Source organism: Mixophyes fleayi, chromosome 10, assembly GCF_038048845.1.
Source record: "Mixophyes fleayi isolate aMixFle1 chromosome 10, aMixFle1.hap1, whole genome shotgun sequence".
Classification (NCBI taxonomy): Eukaryota; Metazoa; Chordata; class Amphibia; order Anura; family Limnodynastidae; genus Mixophyes; species Mixophyes fleayi.
The window spans coordinates 57,314,203-57,334,975 of NC_134411.1; the positions used below are offsets into that span (position 1 = coordinate 57,314,203).

Genomic DNA, 20,773 nt, shown 5'->3' on the forward strand with positions numbered 1-20,773 from the left:
AACCTGTCTCTGTCCTCCATCCTCCTTCACAAAAATCGAGTGTCCTAGAAAAAGTAAAAACAAGGAAAATCCTGGAACAAAAGAAAAACAAAAACCGCCACTCCATCGCTGGAAAGATAGTTCTGAGGCAACGTCTCTGGTTCAGGTGTCTTGACTGCAGGCTTTAGGTCTCCCAGAACAGGTTTACGAGTGACAGATCAGTGTCGTCAGTCTCAGCTTTATTTCGCACTTTCTCCGGGTTACTGACTCTCCTGCAGTGGGTGGAATGGACCCAAGTGTCTCTCTCTGCAACCTTCAGTGATGTGGTACTGGTCAGCAGCACTTGGTACGGGCCTTTCCAACGGTCTGTTAAACAACCTGAACGTAAGAAATTGCGGATCATAACATAGTCCCCAGGTTCAACATCATGACAGTTAGTTTCTGGCATACCAGGTGACAGCATTTTGAGTTTTTGTTGTTGTTGTTTCAGCTGTCTGCTCATTTTTCTAAGATATTGCACAGTAACTTCATTATTACACTTTAAGTCATCTTGCGGACTCACGATCAAATGAGGTTGTCGGCCGAACAGTATCTCAAAGGGGGACAGATTAAGAGGAGGTCTAGGAGTGGTTCGGATGCTATAGAGGACTAGTGGCAAAGCTTCAGGCCACGCTAACCCAGTTTCAGCCATTACCTTACCAAGCTTGTTCATAATGGTACCATTTACTCTTTCCACCTTACCACTGGCTTGTGGTCGGTAAGGGGTGTGAAGTCTGCTACTGATTCCTATGAGGTTACACATATTTTCGAAGATATCACCAGTAAAGTGCGTACTCCTATCACTTTCAATGATTCTAGGGATACCGAACCTACACACAAAATCTTGTACAATTTTCTTTGCAGTGAACACAGCAGTATTAGTGGCTGCCGGATATGCTTCTACCCAACCAAAATACATACTAACACATACTTTAGATTCCTGCAAGGTGGTAATTGGATATAGTCAATTTGTATTACCTGAAAAGGTCCATCTGTAGGAGGGATGTGGGATGGCTCAGTTGGAATAGTTTTCCCAACATTTTTCCTCAAACATGTAAGACATGACATTGCTTTCTTACCAGCCTGAGAGGAAAATCCAAGAGCACACCAGTATGCTCTCACCAGTTTGCACATACCTTCTTTACCCAGGTGAGTCAGACCGTGTGCTGCTTCAACAAGGCTTGGATAGTATGTTCGGGGAGCTACAGGCTTACCTTGTCCATCCCTTGAGTCCGGAGGACTCTTGACCACATCCCTTCGCCTTCCAGACCGCCTTTTCCTGCAGGGAACACAAATCTTGCATTTCAATTAATTTCTGCATGTCTAATGTCTGAAAAACCATCATAATCTCGATCGATACAGTCATAGGTTGCCCTGCCGCCCATTTAGCAGTTTCGTCTGCCCTGTTGTTGCCCAATGACACCGGGTCTTCTTCAGAGGTATGGGCTTTACATTTTATGACTCTCCCCCCTCCGCTCTATACTCAACGCGGCTGCAAGACTCGTCTTCCTCTCACGCCGCTCCTCCTCTGCCTCCCCTCTCTGCCTTGCCCTACACTGGCTTCCCTTCCCCTATAGAATCCTCTTCAAACTCCTCACCACCACATACAAGGCTCTCTCCCACTCTATTACCCCCTACATCTCTAACCTCCTCTCCATACACACTCCTGCCCGCTCCCTGCGCTCAGGCAATGATTGCCGCCTCTCCTCCTCTCTTATCACTTCTTCACACTCCAGAATCCAAGACTTTTCCCATGCAGGCCCCCTTCACTGGAACGACCTCCCTCGCTCCATCCGTCTCTCTCCTACTCTGTGCTGCTTCAAACGTGCACTGAAAACTCACCCCTTTCGCAAAGCCTACCAACCATCTACTTAACCACCTCACCTCCTCCACTCGCTCTCTCTTCTTTCTTCTGGCTCCCCTTGTGGCTGGTTCTGTCTACCCTCCTTTAGGATGTAAGCTCACATGAGCAGGGCCCTCTTCCCTCCTGTCTCCTCACCTGTTCTTCGGCTCCATGCTTATTGCAGCAGCCTGCCTGGAGTTTCTGAAGTATTGGTATTTTTGTTTATTGTTCTGTACTGTTTCACCCTGTATAGTCTACTGTTTGTACTGTGTACGGCGCTGCGGAAATCCTGTGGCGCCTAACAAATAAATGATAATAATAATAATAATATGACGGCTACTGTCCTGGGTAACTGTATCGCTGTCAGAAGTCCATTTATGTGTTGTGAGTGTGCCACTGGCGTACCTGCTGCTGTCGTAAAATTTCTAAGACGCCAAAGGGCCCCAAAATTGTGCACTACCCCAAAGGCGTACCTAGAGTCAGTATATATATTAGCTGATTTATCTTTTGCCAACTCACAAGCTCTCCTTAATGCTATTAGTTTAGCCACCTGGGCTGAGTGAGGTGGACCAGGGGGTTTAGCTTCTACAATATCCTGATCGTCTACAACAGCGTAACCAGTACATAGTTCTCCCGTCTCTGTCTGTCTATGACAACTCCTGTCTGTATAAAACGTAAAATCTACATTTTCTAAAGGGGTGTCACGTATGTCGGGCCTGGCAGTAAAGGTCTGATTCAGGTATTCCATACAATCATGCATATCAGTACTCTTGCCCAACTCATCATCACCCAGGGTCTCCTCACCTCCCACCCTTTGTGTCTCTCGAGTCACATATTGAAGGTATGTAGCTGGATTTAAGGTGCTACATCGTTTGATGGTGATGTTTGAGGGTGCCATCAGAGCTAGTTCCCATTTTGTGAATCTAGCTGAGGAAACATGTCTGGTTTGAGCCGAGTTTAACAGAGCTGATACAGCTTGGGGTGTATAAACAGTTGAATTATGTCCTAATACTACGTCCTCACTCTTACTTACCAGTAGAGCAGTCGCTGCTACACTTCTGAGACATGTTGGGAGTGATCTTGCCACATTGTCCAATTGTGCACTGTAGTATGCTACCGGTCTGCTAGTGTCACCATGTTTCTGTGTGAGAACACCTGCTGCACAACCATCAGCTTCCGTACAGTATAGCTCAAAAGGCTTTTCATAATCAGGTATTCCCAATGCAGGTGCTCTAGTCAGACTATCTTTGAGATTAAAGAACGCTTGCTCTGACTCTTCTGTGTGTACGACACGTTCTGGTTTTGAGGAAGAGACTAGCTCCTGCAATGGTAATGCCAGAACAGAAAAACCTGGGATGCAGGATCTACAGTATCCACACATCCCTAAGAAGGTACGAATTTGCTTCTGGCTCTGCGGCAGAGTCATGTGTTGTATGGCCTCAATTCTGTCAGTCGTCAGATGTCTTAGCCCCTGGGTGAGACAGTGCCCTAAGTATTTCACCTTAGTCTGACATGGCTGTAACTTGTCCTTTGCCACCTTGTGCCCTGTTTGCGAGAGATGGAGCAACAACAATTTAGTATCATGTAAACATGACAAAAAAGAATCAGAGCACAACAACAAATCGTCCACATATTGAATTAGAACAAACCCATTGCTAGGCTGGAAAGTTTGTAAACAGTCATGTAAGGCTTCAGAGAAAATACTGGGGCTGTCAATGAACCCCTGGCGAAGTCTGGTCCATGTATATTGCACCCCCCCAGTAGGAGATTGCAAAAAGGTATTGGCAGTCAGGGTGAAGAGGGACTGAGAAGAAAGCAGAACATAGATCAATGACACTGAAATGACTAGCAGACGGTGGAATCTGCATGAGGATGACAGCTGGATTAGGCACTACGGGGAATTGGCTCTTAACCACTTTATTAATTCCCCTTAAATCTTGGACTAATCTATAGCCCCTCCCCCCACTCTTCTTCACAGGGAAAATGGGACTATTTGCTGTGCTGGAGGTACGAATTAAAATCCCTTGTTGCAACAGCCTCTCAATAACAGGATATACCCTTAGTTCCACCTCCGGTTTTAATGGATACTGTGGGATTTTTGGAGCTATCCTACCACTTTTTAGATTTACCATCACAGGAGCTACGTTTGCCATTAATCCAGTGTCCTGTCCATCTCTGGTCCATAGGGACCCCGGTATTTCCAGCAACATCCCCTTTACATGAGATGGACTGTGTTCTATAACAGTAGAGTGCAACATTAACCTTTGAGGGGTGTCTAATATATCCTGTACCTCATGTACGACCTTCTCTGGTATATCTAAGAACACACCATCTGGGGTACAGTATATGACACATCCCATTTTACATAACAAGTCTCTTCCCAGCAAGTTAGTAGGAGCCGCCGCAGCAAAGAGAAACGAATGCTTGGTATGCAGGGGCCCGATAGTAACTTCAGTGGGCTTAGTTAAAGGATAATGTAACACTCTTCCCGTTACCCCCATAGCTGGAATAGTTTTACTGGTCACCCGTAAATTGAAAGGAGAGGTTATCACAGATCTGGCCGCCCCTGTATCTACAAGAAAAGTTTGTTTTCTACCAGCTATGTCAACTATCATTGTTTATTCTTCTCTCAGACTCTCTGTTAACCTTACTGGCTGTAGACTACAGGTATGACCTGACCCCTAGCGCTGACTATCGCTTTCCCGCACAGCATTTGCTGCTATAATATGCGCGTGTAGGTGTGAGTCTTCTAATCTATGTGAATTCTTCCTTGGAGGATATTTATGTGTCCCACCTCTAGGGTTGTATCTGTCCTTTTTACAATCCCTCCTAACGTGTCCTTCTTCATTACAGTTGAAACATCTGATCAATCTATGTTTCTTATTATGTGGGTTGTATGCTGGTGGTCGTGTATGCATCCCCTCTAGAGCCTGTATACTCACCGTCATCAACCTATCACTCTTCTCTTCCTTTTTCCTAAAGATATTTTTATCATACTCCACAGCAGACTCCCTAAGGGAATCTACTGTGATGCCTCTCCAATTAGGTAATGAGGTTTGTACTCTGGTTTTTAAATTTTCCAAAAGACCATCCATTAGTACTCCTACAGCTACTTCCCTGTGATGTGGGTTCCTTTACCTATGTTTGATATCCCAGTGAACCGTTTTGTCGCTGCTATAGCTCTAATAAAGTAATCTGTTGCTGTTTCACTATCTTTTTGTTTTTTATCGTGAAAATCTTACTTCAATTTACAACTACTGGAAAATAGATGGCTAAATGTTTGACAATCTGTTCTATATTCTCTTGATTAATCTTATCTGTCAAGGTGTCGTCTTCCTCCAACGAAAAATCTTTAATAAATTGTTGTATGTTAGTATTGGGAGGAAGACACGCCCTCAACACTACACGCCAATCCTTATTGGTTTGTTCGTGTGCATTTCCTAAGTCTTTAACAAACTTCTGACACTTAGCCAACTCTTTTCTAGGATCTGGGAATTCAGTCATAATGGAACGTATTTCTGATCTAGTCCAGGGACAATGCATTGTAACATTTCTTAAAAGAACTACACCATCCTTATCCGCCTTCCCATTGGAAACTGATATTGTGCGGACTGGATACGTACCCACCGATTCACTATCTTAAGAGTTAGCTACTTCAATACTTTGAATATTATCTCTCCTAGTGGTCACACTACTCTCACCTATCTCAGCCATTGCCCCCTTTCCATACTTACGCTGAACCTCTAACATATTAACTGCATGGCTGAAATTACCGTGGGTTCATCCTCTTCTTCAGAAACTCATGCTTTAAACTGACTTAAAACAGGATATAACTTAGCAATTTCCTTTTTTTCATTTTTAATAACGGCTGTACTTACTCCTCCCGCCACATAGGGTGGCGGGGGTGCGCTTGCGCTGAGTTCTCCACTCTTCTCAACGGCTACTTCAGTTGTGCGCGCGCTTTTCGCCACGCCTACTTCCGCTGTGCACTCGATGCTCTGCCACGTGTTGCCTTCCATTTTCCACAATTTTAAACAATCATTATGTTTATTTCTCACTTTTGTTGACTTATTCAACCACACTTTATCTTTTACGTTATTTAGTGCCTCTGCATTAAAACTCCCTATTGTTGGAAAAAGGCCTAACACACTCTTTGGTCATCTTGACCCACGTGTCACAATACGCAGTTGCGTATGCACCATATTTCTTGCACATAAGAAACCGTGCTGAACCAAGAGGCCCTTCATCTTTAGCGTATGCTTAGCACTCATGTTGAACATTACCAGTCTATGCAGACCACACTTCCACAAACACTTTCAAACCGTTGCTACAAACACTCTACCGCTAGAGATCTCTTACTGGCCTTGGACATATTTGCTCAAGCCGCGTCCACTTGCTTCCTCTCGTACCAAATGAGGACCCCTAACACAGAAAATATCACTGTGGGACCCAAGGGCTATCAGCTCCTCGATACCCTGGCTAAACCACAAAAATCTGTTGAGTTTATTACAACTGGTAGCACAAAGTCGATACAATCAACCAGCCTTTCTAATGCTTAGAAATACTAACTATAAATAAACGTTGCGATTACTATTGGGAGCGCGCTCGAAAACTTCCTTTGTTTTCGCTCCCGGTATACCTGCCCCGCATACCGTCCTTCAGTTGGGCAACCTGTCTCGTCAGACAGCAACTGAGCACATCAACAATAAACAGTGTATCTACGTTACAAAATCACACACTATACACCTTTTCTGCGCAGAAAATCAAAAGTTCCCAACAATAGTAATAATGTCTCAGAGGCTTTCACAAGTAATTATGCTATGCACATATAATAACTATCAAAACGATTGTTTAACCACGTAGCAAATCTTACCGGAAGTTCACATACGCTAAGCAGGAAGTACACATACGCTATGCAATACAATATATCAAAACGCAATATGACAGAAAAAGAAACAGTTTTCTCTTTTGTCCCTAGATTCTAGTTAGCGCCCCTTCAGATTATGCAAAACGGACATTCGGTTTCACAACACAGAGTAAAATTCAGGTTTTGAACACATTGCGTTCTAACCCGTATATGACGCGTTTCCACCCTTTGTTGCAGAACCGAAATCTGTTGGTCTTCCGTATCGTCCGGCAACGAAACCTCCGCTGCGAGTCTTATTCTTCCACAGTATTACCGCCACCATTAGCTAGACAGTTCTAAGTCGCCCAGCCTGGGATACTGGCTCACACAGACCTTGTCCTGGTAGGGTTTTCTCCTGCGGCACTGTGATGCCTAGCCCAGAGTCCTTTGTGCTGATGTTAAGCACACCAGGATTCTCTAAGATAGAATGACTCTATTGGCATACTGCTCTCCCTATATACCTGGCTGTCTACTCAGAAATAGGGTTAATATAATTCCTCCCCCCTTCAATAGGGGGTCTATCAGTGCACAATTAAATTATTTAACTGTTAGACATACTGTCTCTGTTACCTTGACTATACAATGGAATATCTTGACTGACTTAGCTATTTTGCTGTATGCACTTAACAAAGGATTACAATATTGCATCAGGGAATAACATAACACTTCACACTTGCGAGAAACATTAAGACATTTAACACATTGTATCTACAGCATTATACAATCTAAGTCCAAGTTAATTTTGATACAATAACATTTATATTGCTACATATTAATACATTTTCCAATGTTGTTTCAATCCGTATAGTACTATGGAGACACGTTGCACATTATCTAGAAGTTCTAACCTAATCACCTCCCAGGTTACCTGTTGACCTAGATAATTAATCTGGGCTGTCAGCTAGCTATCTTTACAGTCACTCAGACATCTTTCTGATTAATAACAACCCAGTTACAAGTCCTATTTCGTAACAATGGACATTTGAGACAAATGGTAATTACCTTAGTTAACACAACTGTCTAGCTCTCCATTCTGTCATGCAATATAGCTTCTGCTGTCCTGCTATTTTCACACAATATGGCAACAGTCTTTATATTTCCAATACATACAATATTGCAGGAAATAGCAAGAGTAAAACTGTACCTAATAGCATGAAATAACAATATCAATGCTCTGATGTATATACATAGACTGGGCCAAGGATTAAAAAGTATATTAAACTGTGAGAAATGGGAGACAAATAAAAAATCCTTAGTCCAATGGGACCACATTTTGTCACTCTTCCCTACTAAATTGGTTCTCACTGGTCTGGTTTAGTCCAGGGAGAAACCACCTTATCACTTGGATTTCTTAATGAGTAGATCCTCCCTCTTTTAACCCCCCATCAATTTGTGATGAGGAATAGGTTTCAGCTGATGCTTGCTTGCTGTTCCCAAGATGGGGACGACGACAGGTAGCCAGGTTACATCCGGCCCCAGACCCTGTCATTCACGTGGGACCCACCTGACTCTATTTAAGAATACAGTTTTCCTGGAATTAGATCACTTCTAGGATGTAAGATACATAATTCCTACACAATCTTCCTACCAGGTGTTTTATGTCCAGGATGTAATCCTTGAGGGAGGGAAATAATGATAATTGGTTTGGGGTTGCCCATATTAATTCATAACATAACCAGATATTAAATTTATCTCTGTGGGTGGTCCTTGAAGATAGTAAGTAAATGTCCTCAGGGTTACACAATAGAGGGTAGCAGAAACATGCAGAAAGGCATACTGGTCTCTTACACACCATGCGCTGGTCCACTTAGTAGCAAAATTTACCTTTCCCAGTTAATCTATGTACATTCTCCAGTGTAGTAGGGGTGATGGAAACGACAATACTTTCAAAAAGGAATGTCTCTAACATTTGGTCATTGGTGAACGTTTTATTTAGGACAGATAAGATGTGTAGGCTTAGATGTATGTCCATATTCTCATACGCACAATAAAAATCACATACCGCTAAAGCTCTTTATTAATAGTTTAGGCATTGGCAGACCATGTACAATTCCCTCAACTAGAATAAGGAATTTAATTAAAGTTGGTTGTTCACAAAAAGGTTTATTATATTATATTGGATTGTAGTTGGTGAATTTGTGATTTGTTTAATAGAAACGTTGGAATACTACATAGATTCATCAAGGGTTAGTTTACCACTACTTGCATGCCAAAGTTAACAACCTTTGTCCAGTTGTCATGAGATAACTCTCAATATAATGTGGAAGTATTCTGATTTTCTTATGATGCCTGCCATTTTTGCATAGAAGGAAAATTAACTGACAAACTGAGAAAAATCAACTGATTAAAACAGATCATATTATTATGCAAGGAGACGAGCATATGGAGTCCTCTTTCTACACCAAGCCACCTCCAACACATCCCAAAACTGACATCATTGGGTTTATTTTAGTTGACTAGCCTAATAAGCTCTTTTGCACATTTAACTAACCCCCCCCCCCCCCACATACACAAAGATGAACTTATCCATTAACTTGCTTAAGGACATGTTAAATAATAGGGTTTATATCAAAGGAATGTGATCTAGCTAAAAAGGGGATGCATTGAGTCAGCACATGCTACTCTGTGACAGGACTGGCAAAACTATGTAATGTAAAATAGTTATTTTACTAGAAGAGTTATAGAAATAAATATTGTGTGACTGCAGGTTTCAATGAGGTGTGCTATAAATTTTCTTTCTTTTTTAATTCTATTTTCCTAAGCTCCGTTCCTCTGGTGCCCAAGTGATACAAGACATGATATTTGATGTCAATGCAGTGAGCACTTTGGATATATCTGGAAATGGTATGTACAATAACAGTACTAACATGTATTGATACACTCAATTAAAGTAAAGATAAAAAAGGTTAATTGACAAAAGTGCAAGAATGCAGCTCACTACACATATGCTGTGTTTGTAATGTTGCGTATCTATCTTTGCCGGAATGCACCTCTTTTTACGGGGAATTTGACAAGATGGTGATATTTGTGGAGGTGCATAATTCTACGTTTTCAAATGGGGGGAGCTGGACAGATTATACGTCCCTGCATAGTTATGCACCACATAGAAAAACAAGATTTCCTTTCCCGCTACATGATTACTTAAAAATTAAGGTGGAGAGGGAACATTAAAGTTCCATGTTTAGAGAACCACCAAAGAGATTTTTGTATCCTGACAAATGGACTTGTTTTTAAATTATCTTGAAGATAGTGGAATAAATGTCTAACTCTATAGTTCCAAGGTGCACTTTAAATGGGTAAACTCAATTCTAGGAGCCTTTCGACCAAGGTAATAAAGATGTCCAAAAGAGAGATCCAATAAAATAAAACCGTCCTGACGTCCTTTCACTCTCATGATTAATATACAAATGAGGCTAAACTAAGCTGTATTTTAGTAGAAACACAGAAAAGCTAAATTAAAGAAGAGGGTTGTAGTGAAGTGGCACAAAGCTGATCTGTGATGTGACATTTTTACTTGTTTCATCATGTAGCTGTAGCTGAAAGACCACAGAAGTTCACACAGAACGTTTTTACGAGAAATCTGTATTAAGAACACCCTGTAATTCAAGAACAGTTAAACACATGTGTTCAAATAAAAATGCATTTCATACCTAATATTTTGTGGTTTCTGAAAACATTTATTGGCTAAGTATTGGCATAAACAGCAGATTTATCTTCTAGCCTTTTTTTAAAAATAAAGCTAACATTTTGAATTTGTCAGTGTAAAAAAATGGGCTACTGTGTCATACCATTCCATCATTATTTCCATTGGTTGTCATCAACAAGTTGTCACATATTGCTCCTACTTGCACTGCTTGACCAAACTAATGACTCACCAAGTGTGAGTATAAACACTTGATGTCAGTTGTAGGAGTGTATTCTCTGACATCACAGGCTCCTTTGCCGGAACCTGAAACAATTTTTGCTTCTTGGGTAATGTGCGGATACTGCAGCACCTCTGTTGGTTACTCTGGCTGAATCCTACCTGACCTTTTAATTTTGACTATGTCTGCTAGGAGAGTGTTGAGGCTGGATGCTGAGGTCAAAACAGGACAGGCAAGTAATAGACTAAGGTGCACATTACTGGTCACATGAACACAGCAGATATAAGCATGTCAATGGACTACAGGGGCGCACGCAGGGGGGGTTTCTGGCTCTCCAGAATCCCCTCCCCTCCGCGAAGAACGGGGGCTAAACAGTGCCCCTACATAGCGGCACTTTACTGTACAGCACCCGCGTCCACACCGCTGCGGATGCTTCTTTGACAGTGCCGCGGCTGCTGCACAATACAGTGCCGCCGAAATGGAGCTGCTGTGCATGCGCGTCCGCATGCGCAGCAGCTCTCTCTGGACTAATGCAGGATATTAGTAGTAGTAAAGTTTTTTTGTTTAAAAAGCTCTAATAAGAACTTTGGCAGCCTGGAGCGCTTATTTTCCTTAGTGTACTGAACTTTCTTGTGAATGCTTCTGATCCATCCCTCCAAGTTCAGGGGCCGCAAGTGTCAGATACAAAAATATACATAGGGGGAGAAGGAGAAGAGGGAGACAACAATCAATGATAATCAATCATCGTCTTCTTTTTCCTCAGGACTGTCAAGGGTGTTATAGTCTCTTAGCAGGCTGTGGATCAGCCTGCGACAGTCCTGGATGGTCATCTTCTCCCGCTTCAAGATGAGGCGATTCCTGGCAAGCCACATAGTGTCCTTAAAGCAGTCCATAAGGCGCCAGGCCTCCTGGATTGCCCCAAAGGTGTGGGACCCAGGAAATAATCCCTATAATACTAAATGGTATGAAAGGCAAGTCCTGGGCACACTGTCCTTAAGTTCATGTTCCAGGGCATCCGACAGTGCCTGTGCAGTAGGGCAGTCACAAAAAATATGCTGAGCTGTTTCCTTTCTGGTGATACAAAAGGGGCAGTGAACATATCTGCACAGGTTCCGGGAGTGCATGAATGTCCTGAGATGCAGACCCCCTGGATAGCAATCCATGCAATGTCCTTATGTCTATTATTCAGCCTCTTAGAGGCCACATTCTCCCACACATTTTTGGCTGTAGCAACAGGGATCCCTGGAACAGACTCCATAATGTCTTTCGCTCTGATGAGCTTGTGGATAGTTTTTGGCTTCCACAAGTCTGGCTTAAGTTCCTCCAGATGGTGCTCCCTCACAAATTGTCCAACATCCAGGTAAAACCAAGGTGTAGTCCAGTTGTAAGGGAAGGAGCTGTCCCACTTGTCCCAACCAAGGGTCCTCCAAAGAGGCAGGAGGAAGAAGCGAGACATGGACTTCCCAGCTGAGCAAATGTTATTTTCAATGAGGGTCTTGTGGATGCAGTTACAAACAAAGAAGGCCCGCATCGTGGTGGGGATATCGGGGATCCCTTTCCCACCTTTGAGGGGCTCCTTGTACATAACTGACCGCTTCACTCTGTTCATTTTGGAGCCCCAGATTAAGTGGAAGACTGTCCTTGTGATGGTCTTACAGATGGCAGCAAGAGGTGGGCTGTGTACTGCAGAACGGGAAGGATCTCGTTGCGCAGCACCAGTGCTTTCCCTCCGATGGTAAGGTCTTTGAGGCTCTACAGTCCAAGCTTTTGTCCAAGCTGTCACCAGTCTTTCTTCCCAGCACTTCAGGGCCGTCTCCTCTCCACCAAACCAAACTCCAAGGATCTTGATGAAATCCGACTTGATTGTGAAGGGGAATGCAGTGGGGGATGACAGATGCCGCTGTCTGAACAGCATTGCCTCTGACTTCCCGCAGTTGACCTTTGCCCCTGAAGCTCGGCCTAAGTTCTTGCAGGTCTGGATGAGTGCTGACCCTGAACGCTGATCAGCACAGTAGACGTTGTCCATGTAGAGCGAACACTTGGCCTCTAGACGGTCTGGACCCGGTGCGGTGATGCCTCTTATCTCTGGCTCCCGCCAGATGCACATCATGAAGAGCTCTATACAACAAACAAAGAAGAGGTGAAAGAGGACACCCTTGTCTGACCCCAGACAGAACTGAAAATGGGTCAGTCTTCCAGCCGTTTACCAGCACCGAGCTGTAAATATCAAGGTACATCAGGTTAACATAAGAACAAAACATATCACCCAATCCAAACCTGCACAAAACCTTACACATAAATCATGAAAAACACGATCAAAGGCCTTCTCCTGATCAAAACTGACCAGGGCCACGTGTACATGGCGATCTTTGATGTAGTGGACCGTGTCCCTCAACAGCGCAAGGCTGTGACCAGCAATTGCACAAGTCTGATTCGGATGAACAATCTGTCAAATGACAAACTTTAGCCTGTTGGCTAGTATCTTGGCCAGGATGTTGTAGTCCACATTCAGGAGAGAGATGGGCTTCCAATTTTTAAGGTCGCAGCTCTCCCCCTTGTGCTTACACAGAGTCGTGATTCTGCCCTCCATCACCATCTCCTCGTACAGCTCTAGCAGGTCTGGGCCAATGAGGTCCCACAGAGCTACATAGAGCTCCACTGGGAGACCATCACTGGCCGGGGTCCTACCGGGCCTAAAGGATTTAGGGGCAGAGTGCAGTTCTCCAAACGTCAGAGGGGCGTCCATGCTGCTCTACCTGTAGGATCAACAGGGTTAGTGATACCTGACAGGAACGATTCAGCCGCATCTGTGTCTGTAGTCTTAAGAGAGTAGAGGTTGCTGTAGTAGTCTGTGATGACCCCCATGACACCCTCTTTCCCCTTCCTGGGGGTGCCAGTCTCCTCCCGCAGCTCAGTCAGGGGTGTGTGGCCGGAGTGGAGTTTTCTGAAAAAGAAAGTTACATTTCTCACCCTTCTCCAGGTTCTCCACCTTGGAATGGAAGATGATGCGTCTGCACTCCTCTTTGAATTGCCGGGAGGAAAACTGTGGTCCAGAACCCCCTCAAAGAGAATGGCCATGTGTTCAGAAAAGAAGCGGGGAACCATGACATGCCAGTTCTGCATTACTGCCATCGGGGCAACTCCAAGTATAATTTACAGAGCCAGCCCCCATGGCTCCCACTGCATCCCGCAAGGATGCTTCGGCCACCATCTCCTGCAGCAACCTAGAAGAAACATCAAGTTTAGCAGTGCTGTTAGAACTTCGTCCGCCTTCCTCTATAGGACAGTTAAAATCCCCGGCCATCACTACCGCCCTGGTGGTTGCGAGCTGGGCACGCAGGGTCTGGAAAAACTCCAAACGCTCAAGAGCGATCTACGATAAGCAATCTGCTGCAGACAAACTCCTGAACTGAATCTAGTGCAAAGAGGCATCATCATATAAGAATGGCGACCCCCGCAGACTTACAGTCACTCCCCCCAGACCAATAGGAGGGCCCATTAGACCACTGCCGACCCAGGTGCCTATAGGAGCTAGAGAAAGGCAAAGAGCATTCCTGCAACATGTAAACATCAGATTTCTGGCTGTCTAGAAAGGTACACACAGACTGACGTCTAATCTTATCCTTCACACTCCTCACATTAATGATAAAAAGATAAAAATTAGCCATTGTTGGGAGAAAAAAGAAAGTAAGCACAGTCAATACATTAGTTACCCTCCTTGTCTGGTGGGACTTGGTCCGGTCTCCCTGTGTCCGCATGGTGGGGTGGGAGCAGACCACTCTCTTCCAGATCGTCGAATAGGCAGATGTTGGGCAGTTCCAATAATTCTTCACCTCCAACTCTTCCTCCGTTTTGGAATCCTGAGCCGCCAGCAGCTCCTCTACCATCTCCTCGAGGGCCTTATCCTGCGGAAGGAGGTCCTCTCCGAGCTCGACCGCTTGTTTCTTTCAAGAGTCAGAGCCGCCAGCTGGGCTCTCTTTCCTCTTCCTCCTTAGTTTGTTCTTCTTACCTGCAGAGGAGACAAGAGGGTGACAATCTTCCTGGGAAAGGGAGGGGGCTGCAGTAGCGGTGGAGGGGATTAGTGCTACTGCAGGGAAGAGAGGGGGAAGGGTTGCGACAGGGGGAGGGGTGAAGGTGAGAAGAGGAAGGGAGCGGGATGGGGTGGGTGGGGGAGTTGTGACAGCAGAACAGGATGGAGGTGCTGTCACAACAGGAGCAGGGGGAAGGAGTAGGGAGGGAGGTTGGAAGGGGGGAAGGGAGAGGAGGGGTGGAATATTTCTTACCCACTCGTGGCCGCGGTATGGGCTTCTGTTGCTTCCTCTGGGCTGCAGGGAAGGGGCAGGTCCACCTTCCAGCAGTCCTTTCCCGGCTGCTGCAGCATAGGATCTCGGCCTCTGGGGCAGTCCTTTGTAGATGTGGTTAACCAGGCCGCAGAGGTTGCATGATGTCTTTCGTGATCAGTCATTGGTCTCGTGCCCTGCCACTCTGCAGTTCTTGCAGGCTGAGACTTTGCAGCTTCTCGACATGTGATCAGCTTCCCCTCACTTCCTGCAGTTTCTTGGCTGATCGGCGTAGTGGAGAAGGCCGGCAGAGCCGTCCAGGGCAAAACATGTTGGCAGGTGCTGGAGACTGTCGGTTGCGGAGTCGTTCTTCTTCAGCCTGATAATGACGGACCACTTGCCTGTCCAGAAGCCATTTGCATCCAGGATCTTGGAGGGGTCCTTGACCATGGAGCAAAAGCGACTCAGAAAGGTAGCATTATCTTTACCAGGGGTGTGAGGATTCATCATAGTGACCGTCACTCTTCTTTCCTCTCTCTGGATCGGGCAGTTCCCCACAAAGCGGGAAAATGGAGATTCCGGTCTCGCTGACTTCACTGCCTCCCCGTATCTCTTGCAGATAGCTATGGAGGCAAAGGTGATGTAAAAGATCCCCTTCAGGTAGTTCTGCACGCTGAGGGTTTCAGCCTTGGAGAATCCCTGATCGAGGATCATCTTCTTCCCGAAAGTTTCAGCCGTCATATCTGGGACCCTTCCATCCACTTCCTTCAGCTTCAGGACAATGGTCTGTCTCATCCAGGGTTCCAGAGTGGGAGTTCTCTGGGGGGCATCCTGGCTGGGCTTCCCTTGTCCAACAGCAGCAGGGGCAGTGGAGGCAGAGGTTCCAGCCACAGGGAGAGGCCTCGGAGTGGGGGTCTTTCCTCCCATCTTCACAGGAGCACAGGTGGAGGCTGGAGCTGCAGAGGCTGAAGCCATCTTCCTGGCTCTTTTCCCTGGAGCAGAGAGTCTTGGCTGGCTTATTTGGAGGGCGATCTTCTTCAAGAGGGCGGAGCTATGCAGATTTCTTCCCAGCCGTCAGGATCTAGCAGAGCCTCTTCTCCAGAGTCAATCGTTCTCGTCGTCTTCTTGCTCCTGGCCGGCTAAGATCGGGTGCAGCACCGCTTTAACAGTTCCTAACCAGTGTTAGATTGTGCTATGGAAGAGCCGCAATCAGCATTCGGACCACTGGATTTTGGGCAGGAGAAGGACGGGTACACCATGCAGTAAAGTCTACATCCGTTTGAACCCTCACCAGTGTTAGATTGCGCTATGGAAGAGCCACAATCATCATTACGACCACCGGGTGTTAGGCCAGATAAGAACAGATACTACACTTGATCTTAGCCAAAATAAATGCTGCACTGGTTTAGGAAACCTCTGTGTAAGCGACGATCAGCACTGAATTTTGCAGGCAAAGGTGGGCGTGAAACTTGTGCAGCAGATTCATTATTCTTTAAATCTTACTGCAATTTAACTATTTCTTCTTGCTCAGTTTTAACAACGATTTCTATTTCTCTGATCTTGTTCTGAGAAAGGCAGTCAAATTCTTGTAACTCATTAATTTGGTTCTTCAGGTTTTTAGAGCAGCTTCCACCGCGGGCTCCAGTTTTGGGCCTGATTATTCTGTAACGGTCCGGAGACTAAATAGGAACCCAGTGGCAGGGAGGAAGGCAGGCCACAAAGAGATAGATGGTAAGAAGGGTCAAATGTAGCTGGGTTCGGTACACAGAGAGGAAAAGAGGTTCAAGGGTTCAGGAAGAGGTGAGGTCGAGGGCAAGCCAAGGTCAGTACACGAGTAGTTGATGATAGGAATCAGAAAGAGTAACAGGAACAGGAGCTAGTTCACAGGCAAGCAGCACAATAATCAGGCACTGGAGACAGGAACTGGGCAGGCTTTTATACAAAGTCAGAGGGTTGAGCTAAGGCATGCTGGAACATCAGGAGATCACTGGGACTGATCTGGAACACAGACTGAAGGCAAGGAACTGTCCAGCAGTCAGAATAGCTCAGTTAGTAGAGCAACAGTCCACAGAGGAAGAAGCCCCGGGCTCGAATCCTGACACCAACGGTCATGAGTCAGAGGTAGTCACTCAAAAGCCAGTGGTCAAATCACAGGAAAGCAGTCAGGAAGGTGATTGATACAGAATGCTGGTTCACAGTGACAAGCTTAATAAACTGGCAATATGCTGTTCACAGGAAGCTGTTTATATAGACATGAAAGAGTTGTAACAAGCCACAGTTGCTGACAATTATTTTTTTAGCAGCATGTCATTAGGCCAATACCTGACGCAAGTCTGCACAGCTGAAGTGACCATGAAAATAATAACCTATGACCTGTGCATTCTTAGAAGTCCATTAATGACCTTTCATTATTGATTCTAAAAGTGGTCAAGTATAAATATTTGATTACTGGTAATAGTCTGCCTTTGTTTACCTACTTAATCCATCCATTCTACCCAAAAATAGTGCTTTACATATCAGTATGCCATGGAATCAGGGATTATAAATCCATTGATGTTAGATTGGCCTCAATTTCAAAAAGTTGCAACTCATTTTTTTCTTACATTTATTCTTTCCAGAGGATAAAAGTGATCACTGCTTACTCTCTTTAAAGAAAACATGGTTACTTTAAATAGTGTGTGGCATTCTCATTAGGCCAATACCTGACGCAATTCTGCACAGCTGAAGTGACCATGAAAATCATAACCTATGAGTCCATTCTTAGAAGTCCATTAATGACCTTTCTGCATTCAGGAACAGCCTCTGCAAACTGAATGTGTGACTTGATGTGCGGTAAGGTGCACTTTAAATGTTTTTAAGCCCCACATCCAGCGCTCAACTGATGGGGAGGAGCATGTCCCAGGAGCTGACTGACATGGTGGGCAGAGGTAAAAGCAAAAGGGGCAGTGTAATACAACCTCAGGTGTTTGATACTACACTTCCCAGAATCCCCAAAGGAGCCAGGAAATGAAATCAGAACCCATTGAAATTGGAACTTTTAATGCACGAATGAGAGGAACACAAGGAGTAATGTGGAAGCTGGCAGCCATATCCTGAGGACCCATATCCATCCTGAAGCAAGTACCTGTGAGCCTGCAAAGAGGAAGTAAATGCATGGCAAGTGCGACTGTAGCATGTTAAAAAAAATCCTAGTGCTTGTCCGAGGAGCACATCATTTAAATACTGGAGCTGCTGTTTAAGCCAAAACACACAGACAGTGTGAGTACTGTGTTTGTGAGAGCCTTAGAGATGAGAACAACTTCACACCAGGGTCTGATTGGTCGCAGGCCTTACTTGAAAGTTTCCCGGGAGGCCGGTGGCCCAAAAAGGCCAATTTTTTTATTGACACTGCATTCTAGGGGGTTGGTATTGTGGTGATTAAGCAGGGCGGTCTTTTTGCGATAAAATGATTTGTTCCATTTCACTTGGGATCCGCTATCTGCGTCCTTGCCTGGGGCTGTCCTGTCAATGGAGACATGCTACAGTCACACAGGCAGCGATTTACGAGGCTGCCTGTTGCTTTATGGGGTGCACAACACAGTGCACTCAGACAGGAAGCATTCACCTCCTGTCTGATCTGAGCCGCACGGTGTCAGGAGAATGGCGCCTGCAAACACAACCAAGTAAGTGGGCTGTAAACAGAACTATAGTGAAGGCGCTGTAAACAAAACTGAAGGAAGGGGCCTGTAAACAGAACTATAGGAAGGGTACTGTAAATAGAACTATTGTGAGGGGACTGCATACAGAGCTATAGGGAAGGGACTGTATAGAGAACTATAGGGAGGGGGCTGTATAGAGAACTATAGGGAGGGGGCTGTATACAGAACTATAGGGAAGGGGCTGTTCACAGAACTATAGGGAGGGGGCTGTTTACAGAACTATAGGGAGGGGACTGCAATGACAGCTATAAGGCAGCAATAAAACACATGGCAGGGGCAAAGGGAGAGACAGAGATAGCTATGGGAAAGAGATGGAAGGGGCAACAATGTTATAAGCCTCCACTGTTGTAAGTAGAGATGTTCAGGCTCGGTTCCCCGAGAACTGAACACACCCGAACTTAGCAGATCCATGTACCGGAGCCGAGCCGGCTCGGTACTTTTGCGCGCCCTCGGAATTGAAAACGAGGCAAAATGTCATCGTTACGTCGTCCGATCTTGGATCTCGCGAGCTTTGGATTCTATAAGTACCGCCCTCCATGGAGATTCAGCGCCATTTCACAGAGGGACAAAGAAGGGGTAGCACAGTTCTTGGCCATCTCTAGTGCAGTTGGGCAGCGTCATAGGTAGAAAAAGTGGAGGTGTAGCAGTGTTCTTCAAAGTCTCCAGTGACATTCAGGAGAGCTCCATTGCTAATTGACATTGCTGTAATACAAATAATAGGTTTGTCAGGCTTGGTCTTCTTAATCTGCAGTCACATTGTACTGTGTTATATAGGTAAAATACAAAGAAGAGAGCTCCATTGCTCCATTGCTAATTGTCATTGCTGAAATACAAATAGGTCTGGCAGGCTTGGTCTTCTAAATCTGCAGTCACATTGTACTGTGTAATATAGGTAACATACAAAGAGGAGAGCCCCATGGCTCCATTGCTAATTGTCATTGCTGAAATACAAACAATAGAGCTGGCAGGCTTGGTCTTCTAAATCTGCAATCACATTGTACCGTGTTATATAGGTAAAACACAAAGAGGAGAGCTCCATTGCTCCAATGCTAATTGTCATTGCTGAAATAGAAATAATAGGGCTGGCAGGCTTGGTCTTCTAAATCTGCTGTCATATTGTACTGTGTTATCAAAATAGATTCACAGCAGTACACAGAAGACAAGGAGCACCAAGCAGCTGCTAGCACCGGTTATGATGATAGTAATTTCTCTACTTCATCTGCAAAAGCCTATGTTAAAGTGCATAGTGTTTTTAAGTCAGGAAAACAAATATGTAAAAAAACACTTTTACCTTGGACAAGAAAAAAAGAACTGTAATCCAGGCAAAGTTATCTGCAGAAAAAAATAAAATTGTCACAAGCCATTCTACACACGCAGTGGCAAAGAAAGAATGAGGCCTTTGCCTTTCTCTATGAGTGCTAGTTCTGCAACTGTCACTGAGGCATCTTCCTGTAAGGCCTAGCAAGACCTTGACATTCAAACTCCAAAAGTGGTGTGCAAATACTTTTACGTGTAAAAGCCAAGCTGTAAGAAAACAGTAAGTCATTAGAGGAAAATGTATGTTCTGATTCAGAAATGACACAAATCCCTGAGGAGAGTCTATCCACGAGTGCTATGTGTAATCCTGAACTGTCTGATAGTGTACCCATAAAGAGGATGAGGGGGATATTTGTGTAGCTGACGAGGGCGCTAATGAGGATGTTGATGAGGATGATGTTGTTTGTGTAAGTCCTGCACCAGTGGAAGCTGTTCTTGCACGTGATAAGAAGAAGGCCATTGTCATGCCTGTTACAGTTTATGGGCATCAAAAAAGTCAGCAAACCCTGGAGAGGGGGGGGACTATATCAAATGCATTTCAAAAGAAGAATCAAAATACATTTATACGATGAAAACCCTGGCGCCAGAAGGTCTCAATATCGATTTTGAATTAGGGCATTTTCTCTGAGGAGTATCCGCCCATACAATGCACAAATTTATCCTCACCCCCTGTGCATTTGTAGAAGAAGGTGCTATGTTACATCAAAGCCTATTAAAACTGTGGTATCTAACTGCATTGCAAACATGTTACTGATGTAATTCAGAGTACACAATATGGGGCTTAGCCTATCCTATGTTAACCAGCTCTCTGTGTATGTCATTATATATTGGCCTTATATAGGAGATCC

General features: G+C 44.8%; 2 protein-coding genes across 2 annotated transcripts in view; one reads left to right on the top strand and one right to left on the bottom strand.

Annotated features, from left to right (window-relative positions):
* Positions 1-20,773, top strand: part of CARMIL2 (capping protein regulator and myosin 1 linker 2) — a 1,059,949-nt gene that overhangs the window by 333,615 nt on the left and 705,561 nt on the right. Inside the window, exon 18 of the mRNA XM_075188807.1 lies at positions 9,530-9,611. Within this exon, the coding sequence (XP_075044908.1) occupies positions 9,530-9,611 (82 nt within the window). The remainder of the gene's footprint in view (positions 1-9,529; positions 9,612-20,773) is intronic.
* LOC142104045 (uncharacterized) lies at positions 15,067-15,885 on the bottom strand. The gene has a single exon (XM_075188494.1). The coding sequence runs from the start codon at positions 15,883-15,885 to the stop codon at positions 15,172-15,174; it is 714 nt and encodes a 237-aa protein (XP_075044595.1). The 3' UTR covers positions 15,067-15,171.